Source organism: Sus scrofa, chromosome 3 (assembly GCF_054392235.1).
Source record: "Sus scrofa isolate SSC_HxYL_T2T_F1_AM1 chromosome 3, Sscrofa_HxYL_maternal_Yorkshire_Landrace_v2.0, whole genome shotgun sequence".
NCBI lineage: Eukaryota > Metazoa > Chordata > Mammalia > Artiodactyla > Suidae > Sus > Sus scrofa.
Window position 1 is genome coordinate 45,155,000 of NC_139385.1, and position 20,249 is coordinate 45,175,248.

General features: G+C 47.7%; 1 protein-coding gene and 1 long non-coding RNA gene across 10 annotated transcripts in view; one reads left to right on the top strand and one right to left on the bottom strand.

Annotated features, from left to right (window-relative positions):
- Positions 1 to 19,693, bottom strand: part of CLUAP1 (clusterin associated protein 1) — a 35,923-nt gene extending 16,230 nt beyond the window's left edge. For 3 of the 9 annotated variants that reach the window (XR_014839409.1, XM_085015592.1, XM_085015591.1), the window contains exons 1-6: positions 19,601 to 19,693; positions 11,513 to 11,692; positions 8,878 to 8,973; positions 7,649 to 7,732; positions 3,411 to 3,544; positions 728 to 869 (exon numbers count right to left, since the gene is read on the bottom strand). Coding sequence is in view for 7 of the 9 variants with exons in the window: in XM_085015592.1 (XP_084871718.1) it covers positions 728 to 869; positions 3,411 to 3,544; positions 7,649 to 7,732; positions 8,878 to 8,973; positions 11,513 to 11,590 (534 nt within the window). In the remaining 2 variants the exon portion in view is untranslated. 9 annotated transcript variants of the gene reach the window in all.
- Positions 13,609 to 19,687, top strand: LOC146404584 (uncharacterized). The gene is made up of 2 exons (XR_014840973.1): positions 13,609 to 15,909; positions 16,886 to 19,687. It is a non-coding gene; the product is annotated as an uncharacterized LOC146404584 (long non-coding RNA).
- Positions 19,694 to 20,249: the final 556 nt, after the last annotated feature.

The following is a 20,249-nucleotide window of genomic DNA, read 5'->3' on the forward strand; positions in this document are numbered from 1 at the left end:
AACACCCAGATCCTTAACCAACTGCTCCACAAGGGACCTTCCTGAAGCAAGTTTTTAGATCTGTCCTCAGCCATGTTACATAACTTGTGGGACTCAGTACAAAACAAAATGCGCTTAAATATTACTAAGAATTTCAAGGCGTTCCCGTCATGGCTCAGTGGTTAACAAACCCAGTTTATATCCATGAGGACGCAGGTTCGATCCCTGGCCTCGCTCAGTGGGTAAAGGATCCAGCAGTGCTGCTGTGAGCTATGGTGTAGGTCCCAGCTGCGGCCTGGATCCTGCGTGGCTGTGGCTGTGGTGTAGGCCAGCAGCTACAGCTCCGATTCGACCCCTAGCCTGGGAACCTCCATGTGTCATGGGTGCGGCCCTGAAAAGACAAAAAATGAAAAAAAGAATTTCCAGACAGGTGACAGGAACATCATGAAAGCAAGCCCAGGCCCTTCTAAGCCTGGAGTTGTGTGTGACTGCACAGGTGACAGGCCAGCCTGTCTTACTGTCCTAACTGACCAAACTCGGGTGACAACCTACTCTCAAAGATTTGACAACCATGGAGTCCAGACCACACAACCAGAAAAGCAAAAGGAATCACATGAGCCATCTTTCGCCTGATCAGGGAGAACAAGCAACACCTGTCCTTTCCCAGCGACACTTCCACACCGAGGCGTCAGCACGTACAAAAGGACACCTCGGAAGGGGCCGCCTGCACGCAAGGCCGAGCGCTCACCTCAAACCTCTCTTGCTCCATCCTGTGATGATCCTCCAGTTGCTGCTCCAGACAAGCCAGATTGCGGAACTTCTCGAGATAAATGGCATACTGCTTTTGCAGTTCTTCCTCGATCTTTTCATATTCATCCATAAAGGCTGGCCTGGAACAAAACGAAATAAAATGGAAAGGTTAATCAAGAGATAAATAAACAGCAGCTTGAAAATGGTACTCAGGAGCTCCGCTGCAGTGCAGCAAAAACAAATCCAACTACGAACCATGAGGTTGAGGGTTCAATCCCTGGCCTTGCTCAGTGGGTTAAGGATCAGGTGTTGCTGTGAGCTGTGGTGTAGGTTGAAGACGTAGTTTGGATCTGGCATGGCTGTGGCTGTGGCGTAGGCCAGCGGCTACAGCTCCAATTCGACCCCTAGCCTGGGAACCTCCATATGCCGCCAGTGCAGCCCTATAAAGACAAAAGACAAAAAAAAAAAAAAAAGGAAATTGGTATTCAGAGATTCAGATTTCATCCTGGTTTTCTTTGAAAGCCTTTAATTAGAGAAGATTTTTCACTCTTTTAACTGTTTAAAGATAATTTGCTCTTTTCTCTTCCCTCCCTACAAAATGAAGATGATTTTTTTTAATCAAATATTAAGGTATGCTCTTTGTAAAAACTAGAAGTAATCCTGAAAGTATGAAGAATAAAATAAAAATCACTCATAATCCTATCACTAGGTATTAGCATTTAATATCTGATATACATCCAGACTCTTCTATGCATAGATATATATACAGAAATGCACTTTTTAACAAAATTTTAAGTCTATTACCTTAAGTGAACCGCTGCAGTCTTTTCTCACTCAATACGGCAGATTTCAATAAGTAGTTAAAAAATAATAGTACATTATACACATGACTGAAAATAAAAAAATTAAATATATGCATTATCTTAGTTGGGTGAAATATTCTGTCTGGATTCCAAAAATTAATCATTCTTCTAAAATAGGAATCATATGTCACTACAAATTAAAGGTAAGTTTTTAAATATAAAAATTTTATAAAATCATAACATAAAAACTTGTTTCTTTCAATTGGCTTGCGAATTACTTTTTTCTCTTATTATTGACCTTTTTTGTCTTTTTACGGCTGCACCCACAGCATATGGAGGTTCCCAGGACAGGGGTCCAACTGGAGCTGTAGCCACTGGCCTACGCCACAGCCACAGCAACCCAGGATCTGAGCTGCATCTGCGACCTACACCAAAGCTCATGGCCAACGCGTGGCTTGAGCAAGGCCAGGGATCGAACCTGTGTCCTAGTGGATGCTAGTCAGATTCGTTTTCGCTGAGCCGTGACAGGAAGTTCTCTCATTATTGATCTTAAAGGGAAACCTCTGTCCTTTTAAAAATATAAACAGGAGTTCCCTGGTGACCTAGTAGGTTAAGGATCTGGCATTATCACTGCTGTGGCTCGGGTCTGCTCCCTGGCCCAGGAACTTCCGTATGTCATGAGGGTGGCAAAAAAAAAAAATCTTTAAATAAAAACATAAACATATAGAGAATAATTTATAATCTTTTGGACTAGAGGAAAACAGAAGTTTTTCTACTAAAAAGATTTGATGGAATTTTCTGTTGGCCTACCAGGTTAAGGACCCAGTCTTGTCACTGCTGTTGCTCAGACTGCTGTTGTGGCGTGGGTTTGATCCTGGCCCAGAAGTTCCGCATGCCATGGATATAGCCAAAAAAAAAAAAAAAAAAAAGCACTCGAAAGGCAGAATTTTTCATGAGCTAAATCTGATGGTTCTGATCCAGAGGCAGAAGGGGTATGGGCTTGCCATTGCTTTGGAAGAAGTCTCTTTATCTGGCTGGCCCATGGCATATGGAGTTCCAGGGCCAGGGATCAGATCTGAGCCACAGTTTTGACCTATGCCACAGCTGCAGCAATGCCAAATCCTTACCCCACTGTGCTGGGCTGCAGATGGAACCTGCAACCCAGCGCTCCAGAGACACCGCCTAACCTGTTACACCACAGCCAGGAATTCCAGGAAGGAGCCTTCAGGCTCCCTGGGTTATTATCTGTTGTCCCCAGGTGCTGCCTTCCAGCAGATTTCAGTGTGGGGCAGCCACAAGCATTTCAAAAATGCAAGACCCATTCAAACTGAATGCAGCAGCTGGACAAAGTAAGGAGCAAAGGGAGAGAAATAAAGGAAGAATAAAAAGGGAGGAAAAGCAACAGAGCAAAGCAAGGAGGGCACAAAACCTGGTGGGGGGGCAGTTGGGATGGGGGAGGAGTGGCAGGAGGGGGAGGAGGGGGAGATGGGGGGAGAGAGCACATGTGAAAGGGAAACCCAGAAGAAAGATGAATTACTGGTGATGAACTTGAAGTCTAAAATCTCCTCAGACCAAGAAATGGGAGTATGTCTGTTTCCACCGAATACACAGCAGACACAGATCGCAGGAGCCAGGCCTTATATAACTCTCGCCATCTGGACTCACTTACTTTGCCTCTCGTTCCAAGGAGCTACAAAGGCTTGAAGGGAGGTTCAAGAATTATAAGCAGTTTTCCAGACATGCTGAGAGCAGTAATGCCAACAAGGCAGCAGTGTGCTTGCTGGAACAAGAAACCCCCGCCCCCCCGGCCGCCTCCAGAGGAGCCATCGCAGGCGAGGCTCTTCCCACTGCGCAGGTTCAGAGACAGACAGTATCTACCTGACACTCTGCAGGGTCTGGAGTCGCTTCCGATTTCTTTCCAGCTCTAATTTCCTCTTCTCAATTTTGGCTTCTAAGTTAGCTTCGTCAGAGGCCACGTTATTGAGCAGGTCTTTTGTCTTCTGGACCTGCGCCTACATTAAACAGGAAATGCATGAGTCACAGGTGCCCATAAGGACCTCAACCTTCCATATGCCGCAGGTGCAGCCCTAAAAAGACGACAAAAAATAAAATAAAATATACAATTTATACGAAATAATTTTTTAAAAATATAGGAGTTCCCATTGTGGCTCAGCAGTAACGAACTTCACTAGCATCCATGAGGACACAAGTTTATCCCTGGCCTCACCCAGTAGGTTAAGGATCCAGTGTTGCCATGAGCTGTGCTACAGATTGGCAGCTGCAGCTCTGATTCAACCCCTAACCTGGGAACTTCCATATGCCACTGGTGCAGCCCTAAAAAGACAGACAGACGGAGACAGAAGGAGAAAGGAAGAAAGGAAGAGAGAAAGAGAGAAAGAACGAACGAAAGAAAGAAAAAAATAGTAATAAAGGAGATCTTGTACTTTCTCATCCCAGCTCTGGAATCAGCCCCTTCTTCCCAAGAGCCCTGGGTCCTCTGTGTGGAGAATGGCATTTAGAAGCCAAGACTTGGGTGCTAGGTATGCTCGGAGCTAAGAAATGCATGAATGACCACTTCACGCTGGTCAGAATGGCCATCATTAAGAAGTCTACAGATGACAGATGCTGAGAGGGTGTGGAGAAAAGGGAACCCTCCTACACTGTTGGTGGGACTGCCAACTGGTACAACCACTATGGAAAATACTAAGGAGGTTTCTCAGAAAACTAAATATAGAACGTCCATATGATCCAGCAGTTCCACACCTGGGCACCTATCTGGACAAAACTACAATTCAAATAAATGGAGTTCCTGTCATGGCTCAGTGGTTAACGAATCCGACTAGGAACCATGAGGTTGCGGGTTTGATCCCTGGCCTTGCTCAGGGGGTTAAGGATCCCGTGTTGCCATGAGCTTTTGTGTAGGTAGCAGATGCAACTCGGATCCCGTGTTGCTGTGGCTCTGGCGTAGGCTGGCGGCTACAGCTCCGATTAGACCCCTAGCCTGGAAACCTCCATATACCACGGGAAGCGGCCCTAGAAAAGGAAAAAAGACCCCCCCCCAAAAAAAAAAAAAAAAAAAAAACATGCAAGTTCCCACTGTGGCGCAATGGGATCAGGGGTGTCTCTTAAGTGCCAGGTTGCAGGTTGGATTCCTGGCCCAGTACACTAGGTAAAAGGATCCAGCCTTGCCACAACTGTGACTCAGATCTGATCCCTGGCCCGGGAACTCCATGTACCTCTGAGCGAAAATTAAAAAAAAATACATGCACCCTATGTTCACTGCAGCCCTACTCCCAACAGCCAAGATATGGAAACAACCTAAATGTCCATCGACAGACGAATGGATTGAAACGACATGGCACAAACATGTGCACAATGAATACTACTCAGACACAGAAAAAGAAGGAAATGACGCCATTTGTAGCAACATGAAAGCAACTGAAGATTATCATACTAAGTGAAGTTAGGAAGAGAAAAACAAATACCATATGATATCACTTATATGTGGAACCTAAAATATGGCACAAATGAACCTATTTACAAAAGAGAAACAAGCTCAGACATAGAAAAGAGACCCATGGTTGCTAAGGAGGCAGGGGCAGGGAGTGGGAGGTTGGGGTTGGTCATTGCAAACTAGTACATTCAGAACGGAGAAGCATCACGGGTCCTGGGGTAGAGCACAGCGAACTCCATCCAGCCTCTCGGGATAGAACATGACAGAAAGTAACACAAGACAGGGACTACGCAAATATGTACGACTGGGTCACTTTCCTGTCCTGAAATTGGCACAACATTGTAAATCGTCTGCCATATAAATAAATAAATAAATAAAAATAGAGCCCCCTATCATGGGCTGGAAGAAAGAAAAAAACCTAATAAACTACATTTTGAAAATGTGGAAAAAAATGTAAGAAAGTGTGTATGGATGCGCATGTGTTTGTACACAAACACGTCTTACATATGCTCCACATCCACAGACGTACTGCAAAATTTACTCCCACATCTATCTGTCGAAAACCATGTATTTAACCAACACCTCCTGTTTCAGGGTTCTCTCTAATTTTTCCCTTTTCGCGGTTGTAATTCCTTTTTCCAACAGTGAAAACCACGGCTTCTGTGAACTTTAATGTACTTACAGTAAATCAACACTTTTTTTGGCTTTAGGGCCGCACTCGTGGCATATGGAGGTTCCCAGATGTCGAATTGGAGCTGTAGCTGGTGGCCTATACCACAGCAACGCCAGATCCTTAACCCACTGAGTGAGGCCAGGGATCAAACCTGCATCCTCATGGATACTAGATAGATTTGTTTCCACCGAGCCATGAGGGAAACTCCAAATCAACTATACTTTAATAAAAAAAAGTTTTTCTTATTTATGTGACCAATTTGCCTCTATACACCCAATCTCCCATCTCAGCTGCCCTGCCTTTCTCACCCTGCTGCGGCTCTGACTCCCTGGACTGGGCTGCCCAGGGAGTAAGTATGACCATAGTATGACAAGAGTATTATCAACCTCAGGATTTTGTACAACTCTCAGCAAATTATTTTATACCTACTCCTCATTTACACAAGGACCCCTGTTGTGTCTGCTGAATAAAATGAATCTCTACTAGTGACTCAATACCTACTAAGTGCCAGAGATGCTATATGACACACAGTCAGACTGAATGTTTAGGAGGACCCTGGTGGACATGGCCACTGCCCCCATTTTACAGATGAGAAAGGTGAGGCACAGAGAGGTTAAGTAACTTGCCTCAGATAACACAGAGGGATTCAAACACAAGCAGTCTGAGTCCCTGCCCCCACAACTACGTGATTTGCAAATGAATGCTTTAGATGAGATGAGCGGGTGATAACTGATCATGGGTGAGGAGTAGAGGCTGCTGATCACTCTATTTATTATAGCGCTGTCTGGAATTGAGAAAATATGGAAATCATTTCAGTGCCCAGCAGTGAGAATCTGGTTAAATAAGATGAGAGAGGAGTTCCTGTCATGGCGCAGTGGTTAACAAATCCGACTAGGAACCATGAGGTTGCCGGTTCGGTCCCTGCCCTTGCTCAGTGGGTTAACGATCCGGCATTGCTGTCAGCTGTGGTGTAGGTTGCAGACACGGCTCGGATCCCGCGTTGCTGTGGCTCTGGCGTAGGCCGGTGGCTACATCTCCAATTGGACCCCTAGCCTGGGAACCTCCATATGCCGTGGGAGCAGCCCAAAGAAAGCAAAAAAAAAAGGAAAAAAAAAAAAAAAGATGAGAGAGTCAGGGCTCCCACTGTGGCTCAGTGGGTTAAGAAGCCGATGTAATCTCTGTGAGGATACTTGATCCTTGGCCTTGCTCAGTGGGCTGAGGATCTGGTGTTGCCAAAAGCTGCTGCGTAGGTTGGCAGCTGCAGCTCCAATTCATCCCCTAGCCTGAGAACTTCCATATTCCACAGGTGTGGCCTAAAAAAAAAATGAAGAGTCCATAAAATAGGATCTTTATTAAAATTACTGAAGAATTTAAAAGAATTATTAAATGAATAAAACTGATAAGTCTAAGTAACATGAGAAAATGTTATTTATATTGAATGGAAAAATACATTGAATGGAAAAATAACAGCAAGTAACCTAGTTCTAGGTTAAATTCTAAATTTGTAAAATTGTAAATTTGTAAATTTGTAAATTCTAAATTTGTAAATTTGTAAATTTAGAATTTAGGAGTTTCCGTCGTGGCAGAGCAGAAACAATCCGACTAGGAACCATGAGGTTTTGGGTTCGATCCCTGGCCTCACTCAGTGGGCTAAGGATCCCGCATTGCCGTGAGTTGTGGTGTAGGTCGAAGACGTGGCTCAGATCTGGTGTTGCTGTGGCTGTGGCCGGCAGCAATCGCTCCAATTAGACCCCTAGCCTGGGAACCTCCATATGCCGCGGGTACGGTCCTAAAAAGACAAAAAAAAAAAAAAATTTAAAAAATTAAAAATAAATAAATAAATAAATTTAGAATTAAAAATTTTTCTCCTTCCCACTAACATATCTCTTATTTGTTACTAGGAGTAGGCTGTTCTGCCTTGTAGAGCCAGGAATAAATATTTTCAAGTCCTAAGCGCAAAACCATTAAATAAATGCAAAATAATCTTACCAAAATATCTTTTATTGCAATTCTCATCACTTTCTCAATCTCATTTATTTCCAGAGGTCTGGCAATTGCTTCTGTTCTCAGTTCCTATGGGAAACAATGAAAAGATTGTATATTTTTTCAGAAGAGGAATTCTCAAAACCAATTCCCAGATCTAGATATGGCTTAAGGACTGGTTCTCGAAAGTTCCACTACAGGAGTTCCCGTCATGGCACAGCAGAAATGACTCTGACTAGTAACCATGAGGTTGCAGGTTCGATCCCTGGCCTCACTCAGTGGGTGAAGGATCTGGCATTGCCATGAACTGTGGTGTACACTGTAGACATGGCTCAGAGCCGGCATTGCTGTGGCTGAGGTGGAGGCCGGTGGCTACAGCTCCAATTTGACCCCTGGCCTGGGAACCTCCATATGCCTTGGATGCAGCCCTAAAAAGCAAAAAAAAAAAAAAAATTCCATTACAATGTGGATCTCTGACACAAACACACTTCCTCCAAGTGTCTCCTGCAATCCTTCTGCCAACCTGGCGTCTCCAGAGCAGGAGGCCCTCCTTTCCAGCCAGAGGCCTCCTGTCCCCTGACACCATGGGAAACTGAACTTACCATCCAAAATCTAAAATCTTGTCTCCCAAATGTGCCTCTTTACCTGCATTCCATTCAGGGAACCCCCAAACCAAGTGCAGCACAAAACTGTAACCAATGAGAAGCAGCACCTGGGCCCTGCCGGTAGCACTAAAAGGAACCACCAAGGGGGCACAGGGCCTACCCATCAGCACTGGGAACTTCTGAGACAGAAGTTTTCTGCCCTAAAGAGACGGGAAAAAAAAAAAAAAAGAAAACCCTCCCAAAGCCCAAGTCACATTTTGGACTCGTAGTTTGTGAAGATCCCCTGATGAGTCCACTGGGCAGCCAGATTTGGGTCCTGCAGGTGCAGAAAAGCATTTTGTTGGGAAGAAAGCTGAGGCTGAGTTCGTAGGGGCAAGCAGCATGGGCACAAGGAGGCGGCAAGCACGGATGTGCCATTCCTGAACTAGATGGCAGAGTGTAAGAAACGGAGAGCGGCCCGCCAGAAGCAGGACCAGCAGCGAACAGTGTGCGGATTACTTTTCCACACGGGATCTCATTTAGCCACGTACAGTTTAATAAAATCAGAAGCTCAGGGAAAGAGAATTGGAAGAGAAACCTTGGAAACCTGCTTCGAGAAGGAGGTGACCCAAGTCCCTGGACACCACTCACCCTCAGCTCCACCTCCTTGCCCAGCAAGTCGTACAGAGACGCTCCTTTGGAAGTGATTTCAGAAGCAAGCTGCCTGGCAGCTTTCAAATCTGCAATCTGAAAGGAAAATGGCAGAAACAGAAACTTCAGAGACAGGTTTTAGGCCCCGAGAGAACCAGTGTGCTCACATCGCCACCACTTCCGACCGGATGCCCGACTCACTTGACTACTGAGCGTTTTCCACCAGATGCACGGCCTGCAGCAGAGAACCCCCTGGGGCTGGGGGGGGGGGCTCTGAAAACCCCAAGTCGGGTCAAGGGTCCTCTGCAACCAGGAGGTGGGGGCTGGCGTGCTTCCTGCTTGGACTGGGTCACAGCAGGGGAACGCTGGCAGTGGTGCGGTGACCAGGGAGGGGCACAGTGTGACCGCAGACTCCAGATGCCTGTTTGCCGCCCCCATTCTCTGCCCGAGACGGCGCGTCACGGGGCTGCCAGGGGCCCCTGCGAAGGGCGCACCGCAGGACCGGCTCCACGGCCAAGGCGACAGTGGTGGCGATTGAGCACCCACCCACAGGCTTCTCTCTCAGGGTCTGCACATCACACTCTCTCCCTCGAACACGCAGCTTTTCCAAAGAGCCCTGACAAACACGCCACATCCCCGTGCCCTCTCCGCTCTCCCCCGACGCCGAGTTCCCAGCCCCTTCATCTCCAAACCACCAGCGAGAGCTCCCTCTTCACTCCCGGCTGATGATCCCACGCCCACAGCTCCGGCGGCCGCCACCTCCTCGCCAGGAACGGGCCGCCTCCTGTGCCCCAAGAGCAGGAGTCTTACCGCCCTCCCTGCAGCGGAGCAGAGCTCAGCCCCCCGCCTCTCACGCTCCCCTGGGCTCCTGCTTGGACAGACGCCGCCAAGTGAACGCGTCCCAAACCCAGCGCTTCCTCTTTCCTGCCCAGCCTGCTCCTTCCCGGCTCCTCGATCTCAACAGCCACTTCCCCGGGCCGGTTCCGCAGTCACCTCGCCCATTCTCGGGGTAAAACCACTTAAATTCAACCTGAAAGGCAGTTCCTCGAGGGCGCTAGTGCCATGGGATGAGCAGCCACCTCACCGTGTGCCACAGGCGCCGAACTCACCCCCACAGAAGGCGCCACGAGACCCGGCTGCTTAGGCCCTTCCCCGTGTGGTCTGCTTGCTTTCAACCCACGCGCAGTCCCGCAAGATGGACCTGCAAGACACTGCCCTGCCCTCTGGCCACTTCCTTCCACTGAGCAGCCTGGCTCCTGGGTGGGCTTCTGCGGCCTGACGAGCCAATCCCAGAGGCCTCCCCCGGCAGCCTCAGGGGGACCCCCCAAGCCCAGTGCCCTGCGGGCTCTGAAGCCTCAGAGCTGCAGGCAAGGACCCAGGAGCGCCACCGGTCATGCTCTGGTGGAGCCCCGCTTTCCCAGGTCCCCTCGGCGCTTCTGCTGAGGCCTCCTCATGGAAGGCGAAGAGGAAACTCGGGGACACTCTTCCCACTGCTTCACTGCCCACTACATTGCACCCCGCAGCCCGCTTAGGGCACAGGTCTAGAAACTCCGGCTTCGTCCCTTGCTTACGTCGGGCGCTTTTGGCCTGGGGCTTCATTTTTCTTTTTCCTCTTATGGCAGCACTGGCGGCACATGGAGGTTCCTCGGTCAGGGGTCAAGCCACAGCTGCAGCTGCAGCCTACACCACAGCAACACCGGAACCGAGCCACATCTGCGACCTACATGGCACTCTGCAGCACTGCTGGATCCTTAACCCACTGAGCAAGGCCAGGGATCCAACCTGCATCCTCATGGAGACAATGCGGGTCCTTAAGCCACTGAGCCATAACAGTATCTCCTTAGCTTGCTGCTTTAATGGAGTCCTGGCAGCTCTCTCCTCCTCCAAGCTCAGCTGAGGGCATGACACCCACTCTGCTCAGAGGCACCGTCACCTGCTGTCTTGCAAGTCCCTCTGCTTCCGCTTTCGCTGCCCCTTCAGTCTGATCTCAAACCAGCAGCCAGAGTGACCCTCCCAACATGAAAGTTCAAGTCACGTACCTCTTTGCTCAAAACTCAATGATTTCCCCTGTCAAACTGTTGACAGTGGCTTTCCAGGGACAACAGGGTCTGTCACTGTCCCCCCAGCTCTCCTCACACACACACCCGCCTCTCCACCTGGCATTTCCATAAACACGCACGGCACCCCTTCCACAGAGGGGCTTGCTCCTTCCCTCCCTCAGATCTCTGCTCACAAGAGCGCCCAAGCCCTGAGGCCGCCCTCGCTCCGTCTTCAGACGCCTCCCCAGCCCCTGTCTGCCCCCAGCCCCGCACACTCAGCCCACCTGACCCGACACTCGCCGTGCTTTGGGGTTTACAGTCTGGCTCCCCCGACCGAGCCTCGGCAACAGAGGATCCCTGTCCTGGTTGTTCAGGCCTGTGTCCCCAGCGGTGGAACAGGGCCTGGCAGACTTGGCTTTCAACAGACAATCGTATTTAATGTCCTTTCTGTTTTTATCCAAAAGCGATGAGCACAAAACGGACAAAGAGCCCTCAGTCAAGGAGTAAGGAAAGGAGGGGTGCCGGCTGGGACGTTCCATTTCGGAGTCTGAGAAATAAACCCCCATCCCCCTCGCCAAGCCTCGCGAGGTCCTCACCTTGGAGCCCAGGTCAAACTTGAATTTGCTGACATCGCCCTGGCCCAGGCTGGAGCCCTCCAGGCCCTTGGTCGTCATGGCGCTGTACAGCACGGAGGCGATCTTCAGGAGCTCTTTCACCGCGTACCCGTCTGCTTGATAGAGCTTCTTAGTGTTGAGTTTTATATGTGCCTTGGTGGCCTGTTTTCAGGTCGGGGACAAAATTTAAGACCCTTTTCAGGTAAAATCGAAACCAAATTCCATGCAGGTCATTAGAAAATATCTCTGCCAACAACTGCAACATAACCAAATCATGTGGAATCAAACTTTCAAGTTGGTCATACGCTGCAAGTATGTAAACCGATACAACCTTCACAGAGGACAATCTGGTAAATGACAGCAAAATTTAAAATGCACACAGCTTTTGACCCAGCAGGTTTTTTTCGTTTTTTTTTTTCTTTTTTTGCTTTTTAGGGCCATACCCACAGCATACGGAGGTTCCCAGGCTAGGGGTCCAATCGGAGCTACAGCAGTTGGCCTATGCCACAGCCATAGATAGCAATGCAGGATCCGAGCCACATCTGCCACCTACACCAGAGCTCACAGCAACACTGAATCCCTGACCCACTGAGCGAGGCCAGGGATCGAACCCTCATCCTCACAGATCCTAGTTGGATTCATTTCCGCTGCACCACAATGGGAACTCCTGACCCAGCAATTTCAATCCTAAGAACTTATGCTAGGGAGCTACAGATACTTACAAACAAAATGACATGTATAGCTTTGTTTAGTTTTTTTTTTTTTACTTTAAAATTTTTTTTTCTTTTTTTTGTTTTTTAGGACTGCACCTGGGGCACATAGAAGTTCCCAGGCTAGGGGTCAAACTGGAGCTACAGACGCCAGCCTAAGGCACAGCCACAGCAACGCGGGATCCAAGACTTGTTTGCAACCTACACCACAGCTCACGGCAACACTGGATCCTTAACCCACTGAGCAAGGCCAGGGATCGAACCCACATCCTCACGGATCCTGGTCAGGATTGTTAAGCACTGGGCCACAAAGGAACTCCTTTGTTTTGTTGGGGGGGTTTTTTAATGATTTTTATTTTTTCCATCATAGCTGGTTTACAGTGTTCTGTCAATTTTCTACTGTACAAGCAAGGTGATCCAGTGTGGATGAAGAAAACAGGGCCTTAAGCCTCACGCGTGAGAGCACGTAGCTGGAATAAGGAAAGAGGATGGAGTGTAGAGGTCGTGGAAAACTAGGACCTCTTCTTGGAATGCCAAGAAGGTTGTGCTAGGGAAGAACTGCAGACAGTTAAGGTCTATGAGCCCTTTGAGCGGAAGAGCAGGCCTGCTCTAAGGTTAACGCGTGCCTTCCTGAGATAAGACCTGACGCCTGTTAGAACAGACCTTGCCTGGCTCCTGGGTTTAAATCATTGTTTCCTCTAGGCTGGCAAGCCTCATCATTAGCCGCTTCACGAATTTTGCTCCCCATGCTTCTGCTCGTATCCCTCGTTTACATTCTCAATAAAAGGCAAACCCTGAGTCTGCTCGGGGCTCTTGGTTGCTACAGCACTGGCTGTCGCTGTGTCTTCTTCGAGATGATCTCCAGGCATAGCCTAGATTCTGATTGTCGCACATGACGACAATCCAGTCACACATACACATGTACATTCTTTTGCTTGTTTTGTTTTTTAAATGGCCACATCCACGGCATCTGGGCCAAGGACCTACCACGCAGCTGTAGCTATGCTGGATCCTTTAACCTACTGTGTGGACTGGAGAATCGAACCCATGCCTCTGCAGCGACCTGAGCCACTGAGGTCAGATACTTAACCTAGTGTACCACAGCAGGAACTCCTATAGTTTTTTTACTTTTTTTGTCTTTTCTAGGATCGCATCCACGGCATATGGAGGTTCCCAGGCTAGGGGTTGAAACGGAGCTGTAGCCACCGGCCTACGCCAGAGCCACAGCAACTCGGGATCCGAGCCGCACCTGTGACCTCCACCACAGCTCACGGCAACGCTGGATCCTTAACCCACTGAGCAAGTGCAGGGATCGAACCCTCAACCTCATGGTTCCTAGTCGGATTCATTAACCACTGCGCCACAACGGGAACTCCAGTTTTTTTATTTTTAATTCACTTTACTGAAATACAGTTGATTTACAACATTGTATTAATTTCTGCGGGAATTCAGCAAAGGAATTCAGCAAAGGAATATATATATATTCTTTTTCATGTTCTTTTCCATTATTACAAGATACTGAATACAGTTCCCTGTGCTATGGAGTAGGATCCTGTCCATCCATCCCATACATACTAGCTGCATCAGCTAACCCGACTCCCAATCCTTCCCTTCCCCATCCTCCTCCCCCTTGGCAAACACAAGTCTATGTACAGGTTATTTGTTATAGGCTTGTTGCTAAGAACAAAAGCTACAGACAACCTAAATGCCTAAATGCCTACCACATACATCAGTTACGGTATAAACATGCGAGCAGTACTACTCAGGTGTAAGAATGAAGAACTTCCATCTGCATTTGAAAACATCTCCAAAATGTACTGTTTCATGAGGAGTCTAAACTGTGGTGTATAGCATGCCACCACTTGTGTACGAGGAATGAAAAAGGTACATGCTCTATTTGCTTAAATATGCCTAAAGAACTCTGAAAGACATTAAAACTAGTGATGACTCAGAATGAAACCGGAACAATGGCAGATTTAGAAAGTGATTTATTCTCTATCATTTTAAGTACTCATGAGGATGTGGATTCTGTCCCTGACCTTGCTCAGTGGCTTAAGGATCCTGTGCTGCTGGGGCTGTGGTGCAGGCTGGCAGCAGCTTCGATTGGGCCCCTAGCCTGGGAACTTCCATATGCCACATATTAGTCCCGCCCCCTCCAACCCTGAAAAAAAATTTTTTGTTCAATCCCTGGCCTGGGAACTTCCACATGTTGTGGTTGTGGCCAGAAAAAAAAAAAAAAGGAAAGAAAGAAAAATGAGCCATAAAATATATTACCTATTCACAAATAATAATAATTTTTGTTTGTTTGTTTGTTTGTTTTTTGCTTTTTAGGGCCACACCTGTGGCACATGGAGATTCCCAGCCTAGGGGTCCAGTTGGAGCCGTAGCCACCAGCCTACGCCAGAGCCACAGCAATGCAGGATCCGAGCCGTGTCTGCAACCTACACCACAGCTCATAGCAACACCGGATCCTTAACCAACTGAGCGAGGCCAGGGATTGAACCTGTGTTCTCATGGATGCTAGTCAGATTCGTTAACCACTGAGTCAAAAGGGGAACTCCTAAAATTCTTTTGTTTTGTTTTTGTCTTTGTGTCCTTTTTAGGGCCACACCTGAAACATGTGGAGGTTCCCAGGCTAGGGGTCTAATTGGAACTGTTGCTGCCAGCCTATACCACAGCCACAGCAAAGCCAGATCCAAGCCACATCTGCGACCTACACCACAGCTCACGGCAATGCCGGATCCTTAACCCACTGAGCAAGGCCAGGGATCAAACCCGAAACCTCATGGTTCCTAGTCAGATTCGTTTCCGCTCTGCCACCACAGGAACTCCCTAAAATTCTTAAATAATGAATTAAAAAAACAAACAAACCAGAGTTTCCGTGTGTCTCAGTAGGCGAAGGATCTTACACTGTCACAGCAGTGGCCTGGTCCACTGCTGCGGTACAGGTTTGAGCCCTCGCCCAAATGCTTCCACATGCCATGCGCACAGCCAAAAAAAAAACCCCAGAAAACTCGTGGTGAAATGGCTTCACAGAAATCTGATAACAGAGTGTGTTTAGAAACTTGAAAGCAACCCTAACTGGGTCTCATCTCGTCCTAAGGTATTTGATTTTACAATTTCATCAAGTAACTGTGAACGAACCATGAACTGGGCAACGGCCTTAATGAAGAAAACACGGTCTTGTTCAGTGTCAACATCAGAAGGGATGTCGGTCTGAGGTTCGTACCTGTTGTAGAGAAAGAGAGAAGACACGAATGAAGGAGAAAATCCACAAGAGAGAAAGCAAGGCAGCTCAGAGAGGGTGGATCTGCAACAGGAAGCTCTGAGGCCCCAGCTAAGGTAGTGAGAGTAAGCGAGCCTTCAAAAGCAACAAAAACACCGAACTTCCAGGCGAACAAATCCTCACCTAAAAAGAGCGGTGACAGATTTCAAAAGCCAAATTTGGAGCTCAGCTTACAAAATTAAATCTATCTCAGATTTTAAAGTTTAATTAAAATAATCAGAACTAAGAGTTCCTGCCGTGGCTCAGTGGAAACAATTCTGACTCGCATCCATGAGGACGCAGGTTTGATCCCTGGCCTCGCTCAGTGGGCTAAGGATCCGGTGTTGCCATATGAGCTGTGGTGTAGGTCGCAGACATGGTTCAGATCCCAAGTTGCTGTGGCTGTGGCGTAGGCCATCAGCTACAGCTCCGATTCAACCCCTAGCCTGGGAACCTCCATATGCTGCGGGTGCGGCCCTAAAAAGACAAAAAAAATTAGAACTATTAATCTGGCCAACAGCCCCTGTCCAGCAGAGCTGCAGAGTTTCTTGCCTTGAGTTATGGATGACACACCAGGGGTCAGGAGACAGCAGCCCTTGGCCTCTTTCTGTACAGCCTGCAAACTAAGAAGGGTTTTTTACATTTTTTAAGGTTTAAAAAAATTAAAATGCAAGAAATAACACGACAAAGATGTTATGTAGCCTACGACACCTGAAATATTCACCATCTCCTTAACTGAAAAGCTTGCCAACCCTCAATCATATTAGATTTCTCACACAAGATGAAATCTGTATTATTTCTAACCCATGTATTCATCAGAATGTGCAAGGAGGTCCTGAAGGTGGGGGGATGAAAGGGAGCTCAGACTACCACCCTAGTGTCTGCTTCCTACTGAGGAACAGTCTCCTTTTACCGCTGGCTGGTATAAGCCCCTCTCCCAGAGCCTTCTTTAAACTCGACTGACTGGTAACAGGTTACAACTGTCTGTCCAACTGTACAGAATTTTTCCTTTTGCTTCAAAAAAGCACCGTTTCTAGGTGGCTAATGACTAACATCTAGTGTTCCTTCCTTCTTTTTTTTTAAATGGCCACACCTCAGCAATGTGGAATTTCCCCAGGCCAGAGACCAAAGCAGAGCTGCAGCTGCAAACTACACAGCCGCTGCAGCAACAGCAGATCCCTTAACCCACTGCTCTCCGCTGGGATGGAACTAACAATGCCACGATATCAGCCAGATCATTAACCCCCTGCACCACAGTTCGAACTCTTCTTTAATTTGTATATTTTTTTGTCTTTTTAGAGTCACACCCGCGGCATATGGAGGTTCCCAGGCTAGGGGTCCAATCGGAGCTGCAGCTACCGGCCTACGCCACAGCCACAGCCGTGCCAGATCCAAGCCACGTCTGTGACCTATACCACAGCTCTTGGCAACGCTGGATCCTTAACTCACTGAGCAAGGCCAGGGATCGAACCTGCGTCATCATGAATGCTAGTCAGATTCGTTTCTGCTGAGCCATGATGGGAACCCCTCTTTTTTTTTTTTCCTCCTTAATTTAATTCCATTGGAGTAGAGTTGACCTACAATGTTGTATTAGCTTCATATCTACAGTAAAATGAATCAGTTATACATATAAATATATTCATTCTTTTTTGCCATGTAGGTTATAAACTACTGAGTAGATTTTCCTGTGCTATACAGTAGGTTCTCCTTAATCACCTATTTCATAGTATTTATTTTTCAAGCTCAATAAAATGCAATTCTAACCTTTTCACAAGCCAGAGAAGCACTTCAGATACAAGGTCAAAATTTGGTGTGCGGAAATTTTCCATAGAAATATGTCGAGGGTATCCCAAGGCTCTCATCATCTCTGTAAAATCTGTCCAAGGTAAAATACAATTCAGTCAGTTTCCTGTCAAACGGCAACTACTTATTAACTTAAGACACCTTCTTTGCCTTCTCTTGTTATTCCCAACCTACTGCCGCTTTTATGGACTATTTATCAACTCTCTAAAAGGGAAAGAAAAAAGGAGAATAAGAGTTAACACTGACCTAATCTGCTTCCTGAAAAATATTTACGTTCAATGGGAGAAGTGGAAACCGTAAAGTAAGGTTAGGGATTGGCTATGACTTTAACTTCTCTCTTGGATACCTCACTTATATCTTGGATAGCTTTCTCTTTATCACTCAAAATGAGAAACACCTGGCCTTATAAAATGTAACAAAAAAATTAATTTTAAATGTTAACTATGGTTTTCTGGAGGGAGGTAATGGTGGTAGGGTGAAATTCATGTCTGTTATTTCTGAGTTGTCTTTTTTAGTGAACATACAGGACCTTAATAACTCAAAAATCTAAACATTAGTTACATTATATCCACAGAAATCTTAAAGACAATGATTGAATTACATAGCAGTATTTAGATGTACTATCCAACAGACTAAGAAACAATACTAATACTTATTGATACCAGAGATTGCGGTCACTAAGCTTTAAGCAAGGCTTGGAAATAAAAATAAAACATTTTTTTAGTTCTTATGTTGTGCCAAGATCTGCATTCAGTGTGCTTCTCACTAAGTAATGCCCGTCTTCACTCTTCTTGAAGGGGATATTCAAAATGTCCCAATGACATTCACAAACTACCTGGGCACTGGAGGTTAGGGTGGATTTCAGCAGACAACAGAAGAGAAGACACCAGCAGAGCAAAGAGCAGCAGAGGGCCTCTGCCACTGTTTGGGGAAAAGTTGAAAAAGTGATGGAGAATAAAGCGGCAGCCTTCTTATCACAGTCAGGCATTGCCTTCTTCCTGCCAGGTAGGAGTCAAGTTCTGTTAATTCTGCAGTACTTTTGTCAAAATGGAGACAATTTGAGTAAGATTCTTAACATGAACTGCTTAATTGTACACTGTTTAAGGTCAGAATGTTCAGAAATCTCCTTCTCGTACACTTTTCCAAATACAGCTCTGTTCAGGGTCCCCTAGCAGAATACTGGCCACCCTCAACTATGAGGGAAGAGAACCGTCTCTACAATGGTCTACCATAGAGCGTCACCAAGAACCTCCCCATCCCTGAGGGCATAGATTCAAACAGTAGAGCTAGCAGGAGGCATCAATAAAATCTCCTGTCTCTTTCTGTATATTTACGTTACAGAAAAAGAACAATTCACAACTGAAAGGACTCATCTTTAATGGGAACATTTCAGGCACCAGCAATTTGGTTACAAAATTGGCCTTAAGCCCCTCAGATCACACCAAATTGGCAGTCACCTGCTAGAGCCATGCACGTGGAGCCATTTGACTGAACTGCTTCAGGGTGAGACAATGACAGCGCATAAAAGCCAAGAAACTGTGAGTCGCACAATCCTACATCTGGACCCATTACTTTCAGAGTTGTAGCTGTGTGGCCTAAAACAAGCGACTTTACAGCTCTGCCTCAAAGTATTTCATCCAGGAACTACAGGACCCGCCGCACTGTTAAAATGAGGACTAAAATAAGACACTGAATGTACAATACCTGGTGTGTAACAAGGGACCCCCCCCCCCACAGGAGCAGATCTGAGCCGCAATTAGTAGTCACCAGCCCCTCCTGGGCTTCGTTGTTCGTTTCTCGGAGATCTATGCTAACCCAACTCTAAAACGGTTTAGCGTTTTCCAATTCGTCAGCGAACGTTTATACCACCTGGCTGTATAAATCAGTTTAAAGTAAACCAAGAATGTATATGTGTGTGTGTGACTGGGTCACCTTGCTGTATAGTAGGAAACTGACAGAACATTGCAAACCAGCTACAATGGGGAAAAAATCGTTTAGAATTTAAAAAAAACATTTTTTAAGTAAACCAAATTAAAGTTTGGATTCCTCAGCCACACAAACCACACGTGGCCAGCGGCAGATACACAACCTGCCCTCATTGGGAAAGGGCCGTGAGACTGGGCTGGGGCGCCCAGGCCGGGGTTGCGGGAGGCGGGCCAGGGGCGTCCCAAGCCGCGGAAGCCCAGGAGGAGCTCCGGCGCTCGAGCCTCGGGGGGGCTCGGACGGGGGACCCGGCGGGAGGGAGCCCGAGCATCAGGAGGACCGCAGGTCACGGGGGCAAGGCTGCCTTACTGCGGAGGTCGCGGAAAGACATGTCTCTTTGGTCCCGAGAAGCCCGGAGTCTCCGCCGCTCGCCCCTCAGCGCTCACGGGTCTCTATAGTAACGCACGGAGGGAGCGTGGACGGCGAGTAGCCGGGGCCAATCCAGACGGGAGGCGACCTGGTCGGGCCATGTGCGCATGCTCCACACTCGCCGGACACAGGGCGGCCGGCAGGGGGCGTCTCCGGACGCTGAGGGAGCCGGCGTGGGATCTTGGCCCGGATGGCGTCTGGGCCCCTTGACTTGACACGTTCTGAGCACCATCCAAGCGCCTGACACTTTGAGAGGCACTCTACATACTACTCGTTTCCTCCTCAACTGCTCTAGACAGAATGTAGGATAGTGTTAGGAGGCAGGTCTCCCGCCTGCGTCCTGTACCCAGCATGCATCTCACTAGCGAGGGTAAAATGAAGCACCTCCTGAGTGAAGGGACTGACCGCTGGGCGGCGACAGTGGGCCGGGCTGCTACCTGCGCACGCGCAGCGGGATCGAGCTTTACGACAGGCCGGAAGCCGGCCCGGCTCTTCGCGCGCTGGCGGTTGTCCTGGCAACCGTGTGCTCAGCGGGCTGGAGCCTATTGGTGCGCCAGTTTGAGGGGGCGGCTCCGGGTGAGGAGCACCG